Below are 18,067 nucleotides of genomic sequence, written 5' to 3'. Positions count from 1 at the left end.
TTTAGGAGCCCTCAAGATACGACAGTGAAAGGCTTTTTCGACTATAATACAAAGAAGTATTGAATTTTCCTGAACAACAGCGAGACCTTAGCCTAGCAAGCTAATGCAATATTGATCTGAGCGAGAGTGGATGAAATACTCTTATCCGTCTCGTGTGTGTGCTCATTTGTGTATTTACATGAACATAGCTATTGGATTTCCTATTTCTGTTATTGTGAACCCAAGGGCCGAGGAGATGAATGAAAACGGTCACAAAAGCAGAAGTATAATTCAAAAATTGAATTATTGCAGAATTTTAGCAAGCAACATGTGCCAAGCTTCAGGAAGAGGAGAGCTAGAATGATCATATCTTCTCAGATGTGAAAGGAATATAGTATTTGTGCTGTTTAAATATATGCCTACAATGGGCAATGGTGATCCCACATCTTTTGCATTTTCCCATTAATCTCTCCAATAATTATAACCTTATCTCAGAATCAGATGATTTGGCTTTCTGCCACATTTTTATGTGAAAAAATAAAAGTGCTGATCTACTACAAAGAGGTATTTTGAAATTTGTTTTTTTCTTTTTTAGAGATGGCTGTCTCACTCTGTTGCCCAGGCTGAAGTGCAGTGGCACAATCATAGCTCACTGTAACCTAGAACTCCTGGGCTCAAGTGATCCTCCCACTTCAGTCTCCCGAGGGGCTGGGACGCCAGGCTCATGCCACTGTGTCCAGCTAATTTTTAAACGTTTTTTTTTGTAGAGACGGGGTCTTATCTCTCGATGTTGCCCAGGATGGTCTTGAACTCCTGGCCTCAAGCAGTCCTCCCACCTAGGCCTCCCAAAGTGATGGAATTACAGGTGTGAGCTACCACATCTGGCTTAAAGGTATCCTTTTAAAATGAAGTATTTTGAATAATAAACAAAAAAGGGATTCGTTTCAAAGGTACAAGATAGGTCGCCTATACTTTTCTGAAATTAATAGACTTTTTGGTGTGGAATATCTGGAATACCAAAAATACATTTTGTAGCTTTTCCCCAGAAAAAAATTGGCATATTTATATCTCTCTCTTCTAAATTAGTCTTTAGAAGGTTAATTAAATGTAGAAGTAAATAAAAGCAAGCAGAACTCAATCTAGCTATTATGAAATGTATTCCTGAAATGATTGATAATTTTTGGAACACAGGTAACAATTGCAGTTCCAGCCCCTTTTGCCAGCTGAGGCAGAAGGCTGACGTCATCAGCACCGATGCGATGTGAGCTAAGCATTCACTTCCGGCCCCATCATCCAGCACCAACACTTCCAGCATCTACCTGGGCAATGATGCTGTGCTCTTGGCCTTAGCCCATATGTAAACCTCCACCAATTTTTTTCAAAGTTGCCATTTGTGAATCCATGCAGCTTCAAACAGAGTGGTAGACGGAGATGCGGGATTCACAACACGCATGCCTTGAATTTTGAGTTCTGGAGTAAACTGCTTTTCCTCAAAGTCAATTTGAATCAATGGATAGCTTTCAATTACCTAGTCATTTAATTCAATGTTTATGATAAAATGCAACGTAAAATCACTTGATGGTTAAAAGCCTTCTGCACCTTCTGGTTGTTGTTTTTGGAAAGGATATCAAAGACTAAAAGCAATTTTGTTGGCAGAGGAACTATGTGTGTTGAACTACTATGACAAAAATGTTTTTAGTGTCACTGACCAAAAAAAAAAAAAAAATCCAGGAGGATGCAATTTTGTTTTGCCTAAAAAAGAAAACCATTATGCAGGTACAGGCTGAATGAGGCCAGGTAAATGTTAACAAATATACAAATGCATTCTTCATATTCCAAAGCCAGTTTTCTCTGGGAACAAGTGAAAGGCAACATAGTTTAAAACATGTGTAAATTGCAAGGCTGATAACTCTTATTGTTAATTGTTCCTCGATTCAACTCAGTGATTTTCTAGAGCCAGAAAATTACTACTTTGAAAAACCCTTGACACTAATAACAATGTGCCTTCTTTCTGAAAGTCTTCTAAATAAGTTGGTTGATTGGACCTCCTCTTCAGGTGTCAATTTAAATGAAAGTTCTAGAAAGGAAAGCTGCAAATTTGGGTTGTGAACAAATAAATCCATTGTAAAATGTTCCAACTATTGTTACAATATTATTATAATACTGTTTTCCTAATTATCAGATTGAATACTTGGAAATCAATCAGAACTCTGTTTGGGCAAATCTCATTACTTAATAAAAGAGTTTTGATAAGATTATCATAACCCTGTTTATATGGTAAAAGAGCAAAGAAGATATTAAACTGATGTTAACTCACCCGTTTATTCCAATGGCAATATAAGGATTCTCTAAACCTGGTTTTTCTCTAATGCTGTTTACTATTGAGGAACATAGCTAAATTGAATCACACTAATAATAATGTCATTTCAAAGACTAAGGCAATCTCCTTTACATTTTACTTACTTTTTTTTTAAAAACAGATTCTCGCTCTGTTCCCCAGGTTGGAGTGCAGTGGCCATGATCTCGGCTGACTGCAACCTCTGCCTCCCAGGTTCAAGTGATTCTCCTGCCTCAGCCTCCTGAGTAGCTGAATTACAGGCATGCACCACCACGCCCGGCTAATTTTTGTATTTTTCATAGAGATGGGGTTTCACTATGTTGACCAGGCTGGTCTCGAACTCATGACCTCAGGTGATCCACCCACCTTGGCATCCCAAAGTGTTGGGACTATAGGTATGAGCCACAGCACCCGGTCTACATTTTACTTTATTCTTTATGTACAATGTATTTAAATATTCTTTTGAGAATAGTATCTGACTCTGTTTTACAGATAGTTATACATCTCCTAACTCCATGATGGTGAAGACTTCCAAGACATCCTCTCTGATCTGTGTAATGTGTGTTCTCTAGAGAAATCTTAATATTAAACCAGACTAAACACAAGACAAGCAATGCAGCTGTAAAAATTATTGGATATTATCCCTCACTGTTCAGAATTTCGCTGTGTATTTTTGCCATTCACCTTCTAATTCACAAGAGTGGAACGGAAAACTTTCATTTAGATGTCCACATGGCTATTTCTTCCACCTCCTTCAAATCTTCACTCAAATGTTGTTTTCTTTAATAAGGTCTAACCTCGGCCGGGTACGGAGGCTCACGCCTGTAATCCCAGCACTTTGGGAGGTCGAGGCGGGCGGATCATCTGAGGTCAGGAGTTTGAGACCAGACTGGCCAATATGGTGAAAACCCGTCTCTACCAAAAATGCAAAAAATTAGCTGGGTGTAGTGGTGGGCACCTGTAATCCCAGCTACGCAGGAGGCTGAGGCAGGAGAATCGCTTGAACCCAGCAGGCAGAGGTTGCAGGGAGTCGAGATCGCTCCACTGCACTCCAGCCTGGGTGACAAGAGTGAAACTCTGTCTCAAAAATAAATAAATAAATAAATAAATAAATAAATAAAAAGGTCTAACCTCACCACCCTATTTAAAATTTCACCCTATACCTTCCCCCTCCTAACTTCTCATCCCTTGACTCTGCCCTACTTTTTCTTGCTTGCATTTGGGGAGATTTGTTTACAGCACTTCTCACCTTCTAACATTTCACACACATAATTCATTTACTTGTAATGTGCATTGTTTATTGTCTCATTCTCCCTGGCAGAAGAGAAACTCCAAAGGGCAGCACCTTTCATTGTTTTGCTTACACAGGGGCTAGGATGGTGCCTGGTACATGACAGATGCTCAAGAAATACTTTTTAGGTATATGAATGCATTTAGATGATAGGTCAATGACGATAAATGATGTAATGAGGTGATTCAAATTCCCAAAGATGAAAAATCCGTAGAGAATGTACAGGGAAACTGTCTAAATTTGGAATGCCCAAATATTCTCGTTCCTTTTCCAAATTTTTATTCTGTAGCATGACAGATGCATATTTTAGCCTTAAAATTTCATTAAGTACTCAACCTCTCAGGTCCTGAGTCTCTGCATTTCTAAAACGAGTGGTTTGATATAATGGAATTACTAAGAGCCCATCCCCTGACAATCTGTGAATTAATGATGAGTAGCCAGGTCAGTGGATGAGCAAAATACTTTAGTGAGAAAAACTATGTGTTCACCTCAATTATATCACAAAAATAGCTACAAGAACTTTTCGTAATCTTTCATGGCCTCAGCTTCCTTATCTATAAACTGAAGGAATTGGACTAGATAATTACTAAGGTCTTCTTGAGCTCAAACATTTCATCACTGCTCTGCATAAAGAGAGTTTTGCTTTGTTTTCCAGTGTCCTTTTGAGCATTTTTAAAAAATGATGCATGTATCATGACTCTAGTAAAAGAATCCTGGTGCCCTTCCTCCAGAACCTTCCCTTTTTGGGGTGCTTCTTGTCATTCTTACCGTCAGGGAATCCATCCCAGATTTCCAGCCGGTCGTAGCGACAGAACATCCCCCCTGGAGGATTTGAGTCAGGCTCCAGGTCAAAGCTTTCAAATTCCAGGATAATCTCTGACATCTTTGGTGCAAAGACAATATAAGTGCATTCAAGGCTGTTGGGATATTTTTCAGGGAATCCGGGGGACTTTATCACTCCACTAGGTGTTGTGTAGTTCTGGGAACATTCAGGACCTATGAGTAGAAGAGAAAAAGGAGTAAAGTGAAAATCCCACTTAAACAACTTCCCCAAGAAATAACCTGGGTAAAGACAGAACATCTTTCTAATAAAAGCCCACCATTATAACCACTGTTCTAATCATGCATTAGTCAGCTTTTTCCTATTAGTAAAATGGGTATGGAAAGTCAAGTTCAGATTTATTGTGTTAACCTTAGCTTTCCATTTGTATGGAGCAATTTAAAGACTTCTGCTGTTGCAGGGAAAAAAATGACAAATATAAAATCATGTGGGAACAATGAATGAGTAAGCTGCAGAAATCTCGACAGAGCCCTAGAGAAATAATTATAGCCCCTTCAAGCTTAAATCTTTAAATCTTGAGGCTGACAGCCCTTTATTGGTGAAATAGAACATTTATAATGATGAGGGAGAGAATTCAGTGGAGGCAGTTTGGGTTTCAGATTCCTACACCAGTGACTCAGTAACTCTGCCAGATGTGACCTATGCCTCTTTGACAAACGAAATGTGAAAGGTAATTCGTACATGTACCAAGGGTGAGTGACTCATTCTGAGTGGTGTTGACACAGGTGGGCCGGTAAAGTGTGGCTGTTAGTGAGGGCACGATAAACTGTGATTACAGGCCATGATGCCGGAAGTCACCTGATATCAATGCTGACATCCTAACCTTCCCCGAAGTATCAGGCACAGTATAGTACGCCATTCTAAAATTGCATGTTAATAGATGTGTGTGTGTGTGTGTGTGTAATGCATATATTTATAATGTGTAATTTTAATGATTGTTCAGTACCACCAAGACTTTACAAATTATAGTGATTTGTCATTGAAATTGGTCAAGAGCATCCATGCATATAGTGCAGGTTGACCTTATGCCTGTATGAATGACTCCAATTTCAATTCATGGTAACCAGCATAGGGTGGTATTCACTACACAATTCAAAAACTGTCCTTCTCGGCTGGGTGCACACGGTGACTCATGCCTGTGATCCCAGCACTTTGGGAGTCTGAGGTGGGCGGATCACCTGAGGTCAGGAGTTCGAGACCAGCCTGGCCAACATAGGGAAACCCCCGTCTCTACTAAAAATAGAAAAATTAGCTGGGCGTGGTGGTGGGCGCCTGTAATCCCAGCTACCTGGGAGGCTAAGACAGGAGAATCGTTTGAACCCAGGAGGCAGAGGTTGCAGTGAGCCGAGATCACACCACTGCACTCCAGCCTGGGTGACAGAGCCAGCCAGACTCCACCTCAAAAAACAAACAAACAACAACAACAACAACAACAACAACAAAACTCCAAAACTGCCTTCTCTACCAACATGAGCACATCAACTCAGTCCCTCAATACCACCTGCTGCTATGATCTTGAAATAGCTACACTTGAGACTCTTGTGAATCAGAGAAGTCTTTACCCTTTTGAATTTCAGGATCAAATCTGGGGGTGTTCAGTTCAACAACTCTTTTCCTGCACCATTTTCTCACAGTGGCTTGAAGGCAGAAGTGATGGGGCCCTGGCAATGGCATGCAAGGATTCAATTCTAAATAAGGTGCTTTGTTGACATTGGTCTTCACTGAACATTCTCCCAAAGTGCCAGGCAACTAGAGGCGACTCATTAGACATCAACAGAGATTAAAGTTAACTAGTAGGTCTCTAGTTTTAGTGATTCAGGTCAGGAGGCTGAATACCAACAGAGTGCATCTGGCAGCCTGTTGAGAAAACAAATCAATCCTTTCCTCCTCATGCACATATCAACTATCCATGGATCCATGGCATTGCAGATGCAGAAGAATTCTTAGATGGGCACAGTAAACCTGGTCTGCAGAGGTCTGACTTATTTGAAATACCTCTCAAACCTTCTTGGACACGGCTCACCCTTCACCGTGAACGTGAGCGCTGCAAATGCTTATCTATTTGATTCTGGTTCAAAAGTTAGTAACATGTAGCAATTCGCCTCGTCAGTTCCAGGTAGAGATTACGACATGTGCTGTATGGTTTATAATCTTAGTTTCTAAATTACTCTGGTGGCTTCTGAGATGACAGCGACTATGCTAATTTGAGTCATTCATCCACAAATAAAAAATACATATGTACATATATGCTACTGGGGACCCTTTAGGATTTTATAGCCACAGTGTAGAAACGGTTATGCTGGAGACCTCCAAACTCCTCCCTGGGGAAAAAAACGCTTTGGCTACATTCTTATAAGCCAAAGTAAACAGCAAGATTTCATGCAGATACTGATATTTTCTCCTTCTTAAAAAGATAAAATGTTTCAGTTCAGATTAAGATTTATTGAGAAAAAAAATGACAGGAATTAAGGTCATACTTTCAAAAGCAAGTGAATTTCGGTGCTTTCACTTTGCCCTTGTCATGCTATGGAAGTGATCCCAGGTTTTCTTGTGTATTTTGACAAAACATGGGGACATTCCATGGGGTGATGGAGGAGAACTGGATGGAGCCCCAGGAGACCTGAATTCCAGTCCTGAGATTCATTCATCGGCTGGGTAAACTTGGGTGGCCTCTCAGTCTTTCTGGTTCTCAAATTCTGTGCATGACAAACGGGAGTTGGACTTTAGAATTTGCAAAATAAAATCTCTTCTAATTTAAAGATTCTGTAGCTTCCTATTTTCTCCACTATACACCAAAATTCGTTTTCATATTTTCCTTATTCACTGTTGTTTCAATTCACCATAGTTGAAGAAACACTTTCTCCCGAAAGGACAATGGCAGAAAAGGGGTTAAGAAAGTCCATGGTGAATACATATGATAGTGTTTGGATCTGTGTCCCCACCAAATCTCATGTGGAATTACAATCCCCAGTGTTGGAGGTGGGGTCTGGTGGGAGGTGATTGAATCATGGGGGTGGATTTCTCATGAATAGTTTAGCACCATCCCTTCCTGGCCTTGTCCTTGCAATAGTAAGTGAGTTCTCATGAGATCTGGTTGTTTAAAAACGTATACCATCCTGGTTAACACGGTGAAAGCCCGTCTCTACTAAAAATACAAAAAATTATCCAGGTGTGGTGGCGGGTGCCTGTAGTCCCAGCTACTAGGGAGGCTGAGGCAGAAGAATGGCGTGAACCCAGGAGGCAGAGCTTGCAGTGAGCTGAGATCAGGCCACTGCACTCCAGCCTGGGCGGCAGATCGAGACTCCGTCTCAAAAAACAAAAGACAAAAAACAAAAAAACGTGTAGCACCTCCCCTCCCTCTCTCTCTTGCTCCTACTCTGGCCACTGTGACATGTGCTTCCCCTTCACCTTCTGCCATGATTGTCAGTTTCCTGCGACCTCCCCAGAAGCTGAGCAGGTGTGAACATCATGCTTCCTGTACAGCCTGCAGAACTGTGAGCCAATCAAACCTCTTTTCTTTATAAATGACCCAGTCTCAGGTATTTCTTTACAGCAGTGTGAGAACACAGGAGATGAATATACAACATAGGAGATGAGCAGGAGTGAGGCCAGCAGCCCTAGGTGCCTAGGAGTGAGTGGCACTCTCACACAGGCATTTGGAGTTAGTGAACATGAGCTTTCCTCTTTACTTGTAAGAACAGGAGTAACTTGTATAGCTATAAGGAATGCCACCATTTAGTTGCCAAGGACAATAAGGATGGAGAATAGTAACAGTCAAGAGACTGTCTTCGGAATTATTATGAAATGCACAAACTCTCAATCATGTAACATGTATCAAGTGACCAAGTCTGCTCTCAGTAAATGGCACCCCCGCCACCCCCAGCCCCCTTGCACTGAGACCCATAGGAAACAGCAGCAGCTTCTTCCAGCGTCTGGACCTGAAGACCAAGGGAAGGATGGGAACAGAGATCAGTGGGGAGGCTTGGGTTTCCTAGAGAAATCTCTTTAGGCAATTGGAAATAAAGGTAGGGCTGGTGGCCTAAGGTTTCAGCATCTGGGAAGAGACATGTAGAAGGAAAAGAGGGGCTCTTAGGAGGAGAATTAGGGCAGTCCAACACGGCTCCAAGAGGGCAGGAAGAAGCAGGGCTGGCCTTGTTGACGGTCAGGCAAAGATGATCCTGGAGCAATGCAACCCAGGGACTCTGGAATGGCCTAAATGTCTCAGAACTGTGATCTCACACCGGAAACCTCAAGGGCATTCTGGTTGCATTAAACTATGATTAGTGTAATTCATGTGTTTTCAGGAAACTTGAAATTGCTGCATCCTGAAAGAAGTGCTATATTTTCAAAGGAACAATGATCCATGAATTCTACAATAGCATTAAACAACTTTTGAGGAAAAAACATTCATGACCTGAGCTTTTACGTGTGTGTGTGTGTGTGTGTGTGTGTGTGTGTGTGTAGGTTTTCATAAATGATTATATTAATGATTTTTATGCAGTTGATGCTAAGTTTTGAGCAGGACCTCAATCTTGCCCAGTGGGGTGACAGAGACCCTCTGTGGACGTTTTGAGGACAGTGGCTTCCTGCCTGTTTGAGAAGCTGTGAGCAGGATAGAGTCACATGGGAGGGCCACAACTGGGGCCTATTTGGTTAATGGCAGTGACATGGAAGAGAAGCTGAGAGTCTTTGAGACCTTTGGATAAAAATTAAAAAGCAGTGGATGCCATATTGGATGTGGGAAGTCAAGAAGAGAAAGAACAAAAGAAGACTTCAAGTCTGAAGAATGGGCTTGGAGAGTAGGACAGGAAGCTTTGGTACATCTGAGACTCACAGATACGTAGGGAGCTGAGTTCCTTTGGAAGGAACACAAAGAATTCTTCATGAGTTACTGACAGATCTCTGTTTTCTCCTTCAACTGTCTTCAGATCTCTAAGAAAACTGAAAATAAAAGGCTATTCCTAGCCCCTTTTCTGACACGTTTGTCTTTGATTGTGCCACATACAGGTAAGCAAGCAGGTGTAGATGTGTGTGTGTACATATACAGACACGTATAATATGACTTCTATAACAAGTCAAACAGTTCTCATCACTAAAAATATGTACATTCATCATCTGTTTATATTGATGTCATATGTATACTATTATCTATACAAAAGGTGTTCTAAGTACTTATGTGCTTAAATTTCTGAAAGTTCTCTCCATCTATCCCTGTTTTTATGGTGTCAGAGCCAAATATCTTCGAAAGTTAAAGAAGTTGTTGCAACGTTTCCTGGAGCCCCTAACAACTCCCCTTTAAATTTTTCTCAGTTGTCATGAACCCAGAAGACCGAAGGCTTTTGAAATTGATGTGGTTAGATTTTTTTTCTACCGAAACAAGCTTTTTCTTCTGTATTCCAAGACAATACATTCAAATCTTGATCCTCCGTCCCTGGATTGGTTTTCTAGACATTAATGCCAACTTAAAAATATAAGTAATAGGGAGGCTGAATTTCACACATGAAAGGAACTTATAGGCTGTTGCTAAAAACAGTGACAACCAGAAAACGTTACGTTTGTTAATTTGTTTATTACTTTTAAATTATCTTTAAATTTATATTTAGAGACAGGCTCTTCTTGCTCTGTCACCCAGACTGGAGTGCTGTGGCACAATCAAGCTTCAACTGCAGCCTCCAACTCCTATGCTCAGGCAATCCTCCCACCTCAACCTCCCAAGTAACTGGAACTGATTACAGGCACGCACCACCATGGCTGGCTGACGCATTTTTAACGAAAGAAATCAAACTTCAAGAATAGATCAAACCTATTTTTGAAGAAGATAGATAAGAATAAATGCTTTTTAAAAAGCTTACGGAGTGTATACCTTATAACTGAGGTCCCCAACCCTCGGACCGCAGACTGGTACCAGTTTGTGGCTTGTTAGGGACTGGGCCTCACAGCAGGAGGCGAGTGGCAGGCGAGCAAAGTTTTGCCTGTATATACAACCACTCCCCATCGCTGGAACTACTGCCTGAACTCCTCCTCCTGTCAGATCAGTGATCAGTTGCAGCATTAGATTCTCACAGGACCGCAAACCCTTTTGTGAACTACGTGTGCAAGAAATCCAGGTTGCGCTCTCCTTATAGGAGAATCTAATGCCTGAGGATCTGTCACTGTCTCTCATCACCTGTAGATGGGACCGTCTAGTTGCAGAAAAACAAGCTCAGGGTTCCCACTGATTCTACATTACAGTGAGTTGTATAATTATTTCATTATATATTACAAAGTAATGATAATGGGAATAAAGTGCACAATCAATGTAATGTGCTTGAATCATCCTGAAACCATCCCCCAACCCTGTCAGTGGAAAAATTTTCTTCCATGAAGCTGGTCCCTGGTGCCAAAAAGGTTGGAGACTGCTGCCCTGTAACACTGGCCAACACTTCAGACTGGTGAAATTTTGATTGCTGAAATATGTTTCTTTTTTCAATTTAAGCACACTTCCTCCATACAATGGGTAATTTAACCTTATTTTAAAGTACTTCCCAACATTTTTATAATGAGGATATATATTTTACAAAAGGATAAAAGCATTACTCTTATCTTTCTTTTCACTTTGTCTTTTGTGAAATCAAACAAGGTTAAATAAATTATAAATTTTTGGTTTTTTTTTAAGACAGAGTCTCACTCTGTCGCCCAGACTGGAGTGCAATGGCCTGTACTCAGCTCACTGCAACCTCCACCTCCCAGGTTCAAGTGATTCTCCTGCCTCAGCCTCCCGAGTAGCTGCGATTACTGGCATACGCCATCATGCCCTGCTAATTTTTGTATTTTTAGTAGAGACTGGGTTTCGCCATATTGACGGGGCTGGTCTTGAACTCCTGAGCTCAAGTGATCCACCCGCCTCAGCCTTCCAAAGTGCTGGGATTACAGGCATGAGCCACCGCTCTCGGCCTAAATGAACTTTTAGTCATCCTTGTTCTACTGTAAGCTATTCACTCACCTCTCTTGAAAATTTCATAACGTATGGAAAATCCTGCACCGTGTGTTTCGTAGTCAGAGACAAATTTGATAAAAAGAAATTGCCCTGAAGACACAACAGGAGGAGGGGCTATCTTTCCACAGAACTTTCCCCATAAACGTCCATTTTCATTTTCTCCATCGAAGACTTCCACGTAGTCATACCTAACACACAAACATGGAGGAAAACATTAGGTTGGTGAGAAATGCCCTTTTAATTTCAATGACTTAGACACCAGCATCATCTAGCATAGTGTGCCAGGAAAAAAAAGTTCTATCTGCATTCATCACTGCATTAAATGGAGGGAAAAAAAAATCTAGCAAAACGAAATAATTAAAATGGACTACATCATGTCTGTATACATCTGGCAACACAGAACTATTAAGAATAATGGTGTCCATTATACTCGCAGACAATGTCAGTTAAAGTAACCAATTAAAAAGAAAAAGAAAAATCTCACGAGCACAATCCTCTATTATTAAATTGTGTTCCTTTGTCTATGGTGGTGGGGGGTCAATACATAATGCTATGCATTCTTTTCAAACTGTGAAGTTCTTTTATGAATTCAAAATGTCTCCTTGGCTGGAGCTTTCTATGAACAATACTTTGATTTCTGTGAGCGAGCCTCTAAACATATGGCCACAGAATAATAAACAGATTCTTTACTATTTAACTGCATTCCACCAAACTCCAGACTTCTTTGAAAATAGTCTCTCAGTAGCCACATCCAATAGTTAAAACACAGATTATCTTCCCCCAAATGACATTTGGATCCTAGAACGTAATTTCTCCCAAGAAAAAGTTTAGTTAAGAATGGAAAATAACTTTGTTTATACCTGCTAGTCTGAATCTTTAAAGTAATATCATTGTTTGAGTCTTTAAAGAAATCTTGTTGTTTGAGAAAGAAACGCTTGATATCACAAAAGTGATGAGATTTAAAATTCAGGCTTAATAATGACACTAAGGATACAAATTGTAAGGAAAGTGACCATAAATATTACTCAAAAGTTAACATGGAAATAAGATATACTTGGATCTTATTTATCTTTAAAATGTACAAAGCCATCACCAATATACTCGTGTCCCCTAGGAAAATAAGAAGGCTTTTGTTATTTGGTGTTATGTATTTCTTAGTAGCTTGCTCTTTCTTCTCTTTTTATTTACCAAGTCACCTAGGAGCAAGAGAATCTGATTCATCTTCCATTTTTCTTCTAGAAATGACATGAAAACATTACAAGGCATTCATTTCCAACCTTTATTTTATTTCTGTGCTTAACTTGGTTCAAAAGTCCTGGGATATATTAATTTCAGGAATGGCTAAAATATGTCAGTAACATAAACTGTATCTGGCAATTTAAAAGAGATCAAAGTGGGGGAAATCTTCATGATGCCCAATGTCATCTTTAACAATCTCTTCTCAAACTGCCGGGGATGCATGACTTATGTTTACATAAAGTCTCAGGAGACAACTGCAACCATGATATCACTAGTTAAAGTGGACAGCTTAAGGCTCTCTAAATTAAAAATGACATTACCTCATCAGTTAAAACTGTGTGCCAGCTTTGTGTATATCAAGAAGAAAATAAAGCTGACATTGATGGAACTAAGCATTAACATATGTGAATTATTGTATTAACTGCATTTCCTCTGCTACATATGATGCTTCCAGTAGTAGATACTTGGCCTGCTAACACCACCGTCCCTTTGCAAAACTATGGAAATACACAGAGGTATTGTTCATTTCTCCATACTTTGGGAAATGCTTTGCATGTTAAAAGAAGACAAAGGAGAAGGAGGAGGAGGAGAAAGAGGAGGAGGAGGGGAGGGAAGGAGGAAAAGGAGGAGGAGGAGGAAGAAGAAGAAAGCATTATGTTTAAAATCTTAACTAGCCTTATAATCAATGGGATGTAGCTGGAAAGGACACCATCTCTGTACTCATTAAAGCCCCACAAGCTGGCATTTATGGAGTAATTCCTTTTATCTCTACTGCTTCTTTGACAAGGCAGGTTTGCATGTTTCACCCCACGCCTTCTTATAATTTAACTGTGATTTGAACTGTTGACTGTGTTTGGCCTGGCGACGGTGCATCCAGCTCTGCAATATAGGCTTTTTACTTGAATCCTGACATGGTCTGAATACTAAGTGGCCAAATTCTAGCTCATGTTGCCTTCCAAGCACAAATAAGAGAGGTGGGTGAGGCATTCTGAAAAACTAAGGGCATTTCCATTGAGGATACGTTCCTCTCAGGTAGCAGAGAACTCAGCTAATATAGTGCCGGTGGATTGCAACAGGGAAAGGAGCTAGTATTTTAATTCACATATCCTCCAATAGTAAATACTAGGCGCTCCTCTTGGCAAAAGTAAAAGCTATTTTTAAAAGTATGTGTGGGGTGGTGAGTGGGGGGTGGGGGCGGGATTAGAATCTCTTCCCAGCAAGAAATAAGTCATTGCACAGTTAAGTGCCAATTTTAGGAAATTGAATTATTCAGGAATACCATAGTTACATTTGTAAACTGGAAGGCTGCTATCGTTTTAGCACTTCTCTTGAAAGTACTATCCAACAGGGCCCCAAAGAGTATCACAAATAGCAGCTCTTGTAAATATTCAGGAGGGTGTACTGCGCACAAGTTGCAGAGGGGAGTATTGCCAAAGAAGTTAAGGAAGCAGCTTGCGTCTCCCTCTGGAGTTGATACCAGCTCCGCTCGCTAAGTTTCGCACTGGCAAGCGTGCTGCCAGGAATGCAACTGGTGTGCCAGCATCCCTCCCTAGAGACTAAACGTGTCACCACTGCAACGCACCCAGACTGCATTGGCCTGAGGCCCAGGATCCTGAGTTTGCAAATTTTGATCCCGAAGCCGGCTGCACATTGCTCTGTTACTGTTGCCAGTGTGGCAAACACGGCATTGCTCGGAATGTCAAGATCCCCAGTCACGACAGCACAGCAGCCCGGCAAAGGTGAGAATGAAGGCACCTGTTTGGCTCTCATTCACTCCCCGTGTTCCAGACGCTGGATGAGAGCTGGGAATTAGGTCTGAGGAATTTAATTCATAAAAACTAGAGGAGGGGTCAGAGAGTTGACCCCTCTGTCTGTCTGGGTCCCTGCTCTGGAAAAAGAAAACTCCAGTTCACAAGGAGGCTATGAATGGGTCCAAAGGGCACCACCGTTCTATTCAAGGTGTTTTTCTCTCTGCTCACATACAGACAGGGCTCCCATCTGGGGAAGGTCCCTCCCCAGACCTCACCCTCCCCGCTTACCACCCCCAGAATGTAAACATGATGTGGATTTTTTAAATATTCAGAAGACTACCAACCCCTCCCTCCTCATTTAGGCATCTTCCCATTATTTTTCTTAAATTTTCTACCTTAAACCTTTTCCATTGTGTAGTAACAGTGGTGAAGTGGGTGAACATTTACTGCCAACTAACTCAAAGATAGATCTCTGCCTAAACCCTTTTGTAATTAAAAGGTACTTTGCCACAGTTTCAATTTTGGGGTTTAATCCACCAGGTCGTTGTTTTCATGAGCGTCCCTGGCTTTAGAATCCCCACTCCTCAAGCTAAAAGCCTACTGGCTCCGTATTTCCCCAGGCTCAATTTATCTACGTAGATGCGGGTGGCGAAACATTTTGAATCCTAACAGTAATCACAGGTTAGGTTTCCCAGAAGAGTGCTCAAAGAATAAAGATTTCTTTCTAAGAATTCTTAAAAGGATTACCTAGAGATTATTTTTTTTCTTTGGGAAAGTTTGAATTATGGCTTTAGGAAAATGGCCAAGTAAGGGGAAAAGTGATGGGAAAATGAGAAATGTATTCAGTCACTAAAGAGCGGTTTCGGAGGCTTTATAGGTATGCGGTGCTGAACAGATGAATAGTGACTTTGCCTAAGTCAGGTTTTCTCTTGTAAGCACAAATGACCCCGGACTCTCTATGGTGGAGATGGTTAATGGAAAGGAAGCTAATCCTCCACAGGGTGTTGTCTGACACTGTGAGCTACTGTACCAACTCCCCAGGCTTCTGGACATTCTCACATTATTAGGAAGGGGGATTTGAGGTGGTGGTGTCTTTTTAATCTCCTTCCAAGAGGATCTCCCCCCACTGGCATACATACATTAATAATGGAGAAATATGATGCCTGACATCGTAAGCTGGAGTGAGAAATGATGTCGGCGAACACAATTTTCACCTGCAAAAATGTGTTTCTGTGGGTCTTTGGTTTATTTTGCACGAGGCATTAATAGCTATTAAAACTGAACAACCTGTAAACGATCGCTGTGCTGCCGTCCAAGAATTAACTTACGTATCCCCCAAAAGAGAACAGATTTTTCTTCCAGAGTATTAGAAAGAGGATTTGGAAATAAAAATATACAGTGGTGGAGCTAGGAGGAACCAATTAGTCTGCATCCGTGTTTCTGAGTGGTTTTACACGAGAGTCATCCCCTAGTGGTTCTGGCTTGCTTGCAATGTTCTAATCACAATGTATGAAAAGTCTTAAAAGAGTCATAGCCTGTTATTTAACAAAAGCATTTTTTAGAAATCTGTTCTAAGGAAACAACCCAGAATAATGTCAAATACCATGGAATATTATTCAGTCACTAAAAAGCGTGTTCAGCTCATGCCTGTAATCCCAGCACTTTGGGAGGCCAAGGCCGGTGGATCACGAGGTCAGGAGATCGAGACCATCCTGGCTAACACGATGAAACCCCGTCTCTACTAAAAATACAAAAAATTAGCCAGGCGTAGTGGCAGGCGCCTGTAGTCCCAGCTGCTCGGGAGGCTGAGGCAGGAGAATCACTTGAACCTGGGAGGCAGAGGCTGCAGTGAGCCGAGACGGCGCCACTGCACTCTAGCCTAGGCAACAGAGTGAGACTTCATCTCAAACAAACAAACAAACAAACATGTTCAGGCCAGGCACGGTGGCTCACACCTGTAATTGCAGTGCTTTGGGAGGCCGAGGCAAAAGGATTGCTTGAGGCCAGGAGTTTGAGACCAGCCTGGGTAACAAAGCAAGAACCCCCAACCCCTTCTCTACAATTTTTTTTTTTTTAATTGGCAGGATATGGTGGCTCGTGCCTGTAGTCTCGCCTGCTTGGGAGGCTGAGGTGGGAGGATCACTTGAGCCTAGGAGTCTGAGATTGCAGTGAGCTGTGATTGTGTCACTGCACTCCAGCCTGGTCAACAGAGCAAGACCCTGTCTCTAAAATTTAAAAAAAAAAAAAAATGCTCAACAAGTTTCTTAAATAACTGGAAAAATGCTTATGATATAATCAGTGAAAAATCAGAATATAAAACTCTATGTACAGTATATTCTCAATTCTTATTCATATGCAGAAAAAAAGCTAGAAGGAACTAACTAGGCCAAGCCATTAGGTGGTTATCTCTGGGTAGTGACGTTATGTTCCTTATTCATTTCTGTATTTTTCAAAATTTTTATAATGGACAAGTAGTCCTTCATAATCATATAAAAATTATTTTGAAAAGCACTAACTACCTATATAGAAATAAGCAAATCAATACCAGTTTGCCTTATTTTCCATTTTTTGGTTAAAAAAAACAAAACAAAAAAAACACTATCTTGGAAGTGAATCAAAGACTGGCTTTTATTTATTTATTTATTTATTTATTTATTTTACCACTGGATCAATGAGATGCTCTGTGTGATATTTATTTTTAGGACCGGAAAGTTAAAATGAATTGGATTTGATCTCCTATTTTCTGAAAGACTGGCAAGAATTCTTGACATTGCACGGGAATTTCCATGTCAGCATGTTCTCACATGTATTATCTAATTTAGTCTTTACAATGATCCCAGGAAGGCAGGTAGTAGGTGGTATCCTAGAAAGAGCCCTGAGCTGAGGGAGTACTGCATAAGGGACCCAGGAATGAGGTACTTTTTATGCTTTTAATATTTCCTACTTTGGGGCAAGCTTGATTCCGGTATCTGCACTTGTTACTCCCTTTCATATTTTGGGGGGAGGGGGATGGGTGTGGCCTTACTTTAGAATTCGCCATTAACTATGGGTGATTCATTTTTCCACTGGTTATTATTGCTAGACAATTGTCTCATCAACTAATACCTCATTGATTTTTCTGTGTGCTTAGAGCATCTTGGTTTGCACAAAGATTCATTGAAAGGACTACAAGAGATAAGACAAAATAAGTCCTGGATCAAAGACGTATGTTCCATAATTCGATACCAGCTTGGGCCACAAAGCAAGAGCCCCTAACACCTTCTCTACAATTTTTTTTTTTTTTTTAATTAGCAGAGTATGGTGACTCGTGCCTGTAGTCCCAGCTACTTGGGATGCTGAGGTGGGAGGATCACTTAAGCCCAGGAGTTTGAGGCTGCAGTGAGCTGTGACTGTGCCACTGCACTCCAGCCTGGGCAACAGAGCAAGACCCTGTCTCTAAAATTAAAACAAAAAGAAAAAAATTGCTGAATAAAAGTTTTTAAATACAGGAAAAATGCTTATGATATAATCAGTGAAAAAATGCTTATGACATAATCAGTGCATGAGTGAGTGTATGTGACAGAGAGAGACAGATACAGGCAGCAGTCTTGGTGTCTGGTGAGTCCCACTGAATGGGCTTCCTGTCAGAGCTGTCCTGGTCCTCCTGCTCGGG

The 18,067-nt window shown here is 41.0% G+C and overlaps 1 protein-coding gene across 6 annotated transcripts in view; it reads right to left on the bottom strand.

The window, feature by feature from the left end:
- NRP1 (neuropilin 1) overlaps positions 1-18,067 on the bottom strand; it is a 149,916-nt gene that overhangs the window by 74,784 nt on the left and 57,065 nt on the right. For all 6 annotated transcript variants that reach the window (XM_031652402.1, XM_031652401.1, XM_031652403.1 and 3 more), the window contains 2 exons: positions 11,432-11,613; positions 4,377-4,604 (listed from right to left, as the gene is read on the bottom strand). In XM_031652402.1, coding sequence (XP_031508262.1) covers positions 4,377-4,604; positions 11,432-11,613 — 410 coding nt within the window. The remainder of the gene's footprint in view (positions 1-4,376; positions 4,605-11,431; positions 11,614-18,067) is intronic.

The sequence above is a fragment of the Papio anubis genome, chromosome 11 (genome assembly GCF_008728515.1).
Source record: "Papio anubis isolate 15944 chromosome 11, Panubis1.0, whole genome shotgun sequence".
NCBI classification, from domain to species: domain Eukaryota; kingdom Metazoa; phylum Chordata; class Mammalia; order Primates; family Cercopithecidae; genus Papio; species Papio anubis.
The sequence above is the reverse complement of the archived record's forward strand: the minus strand, read 5'-3'. Positions and strand labels throughout refer to the sequence as shown.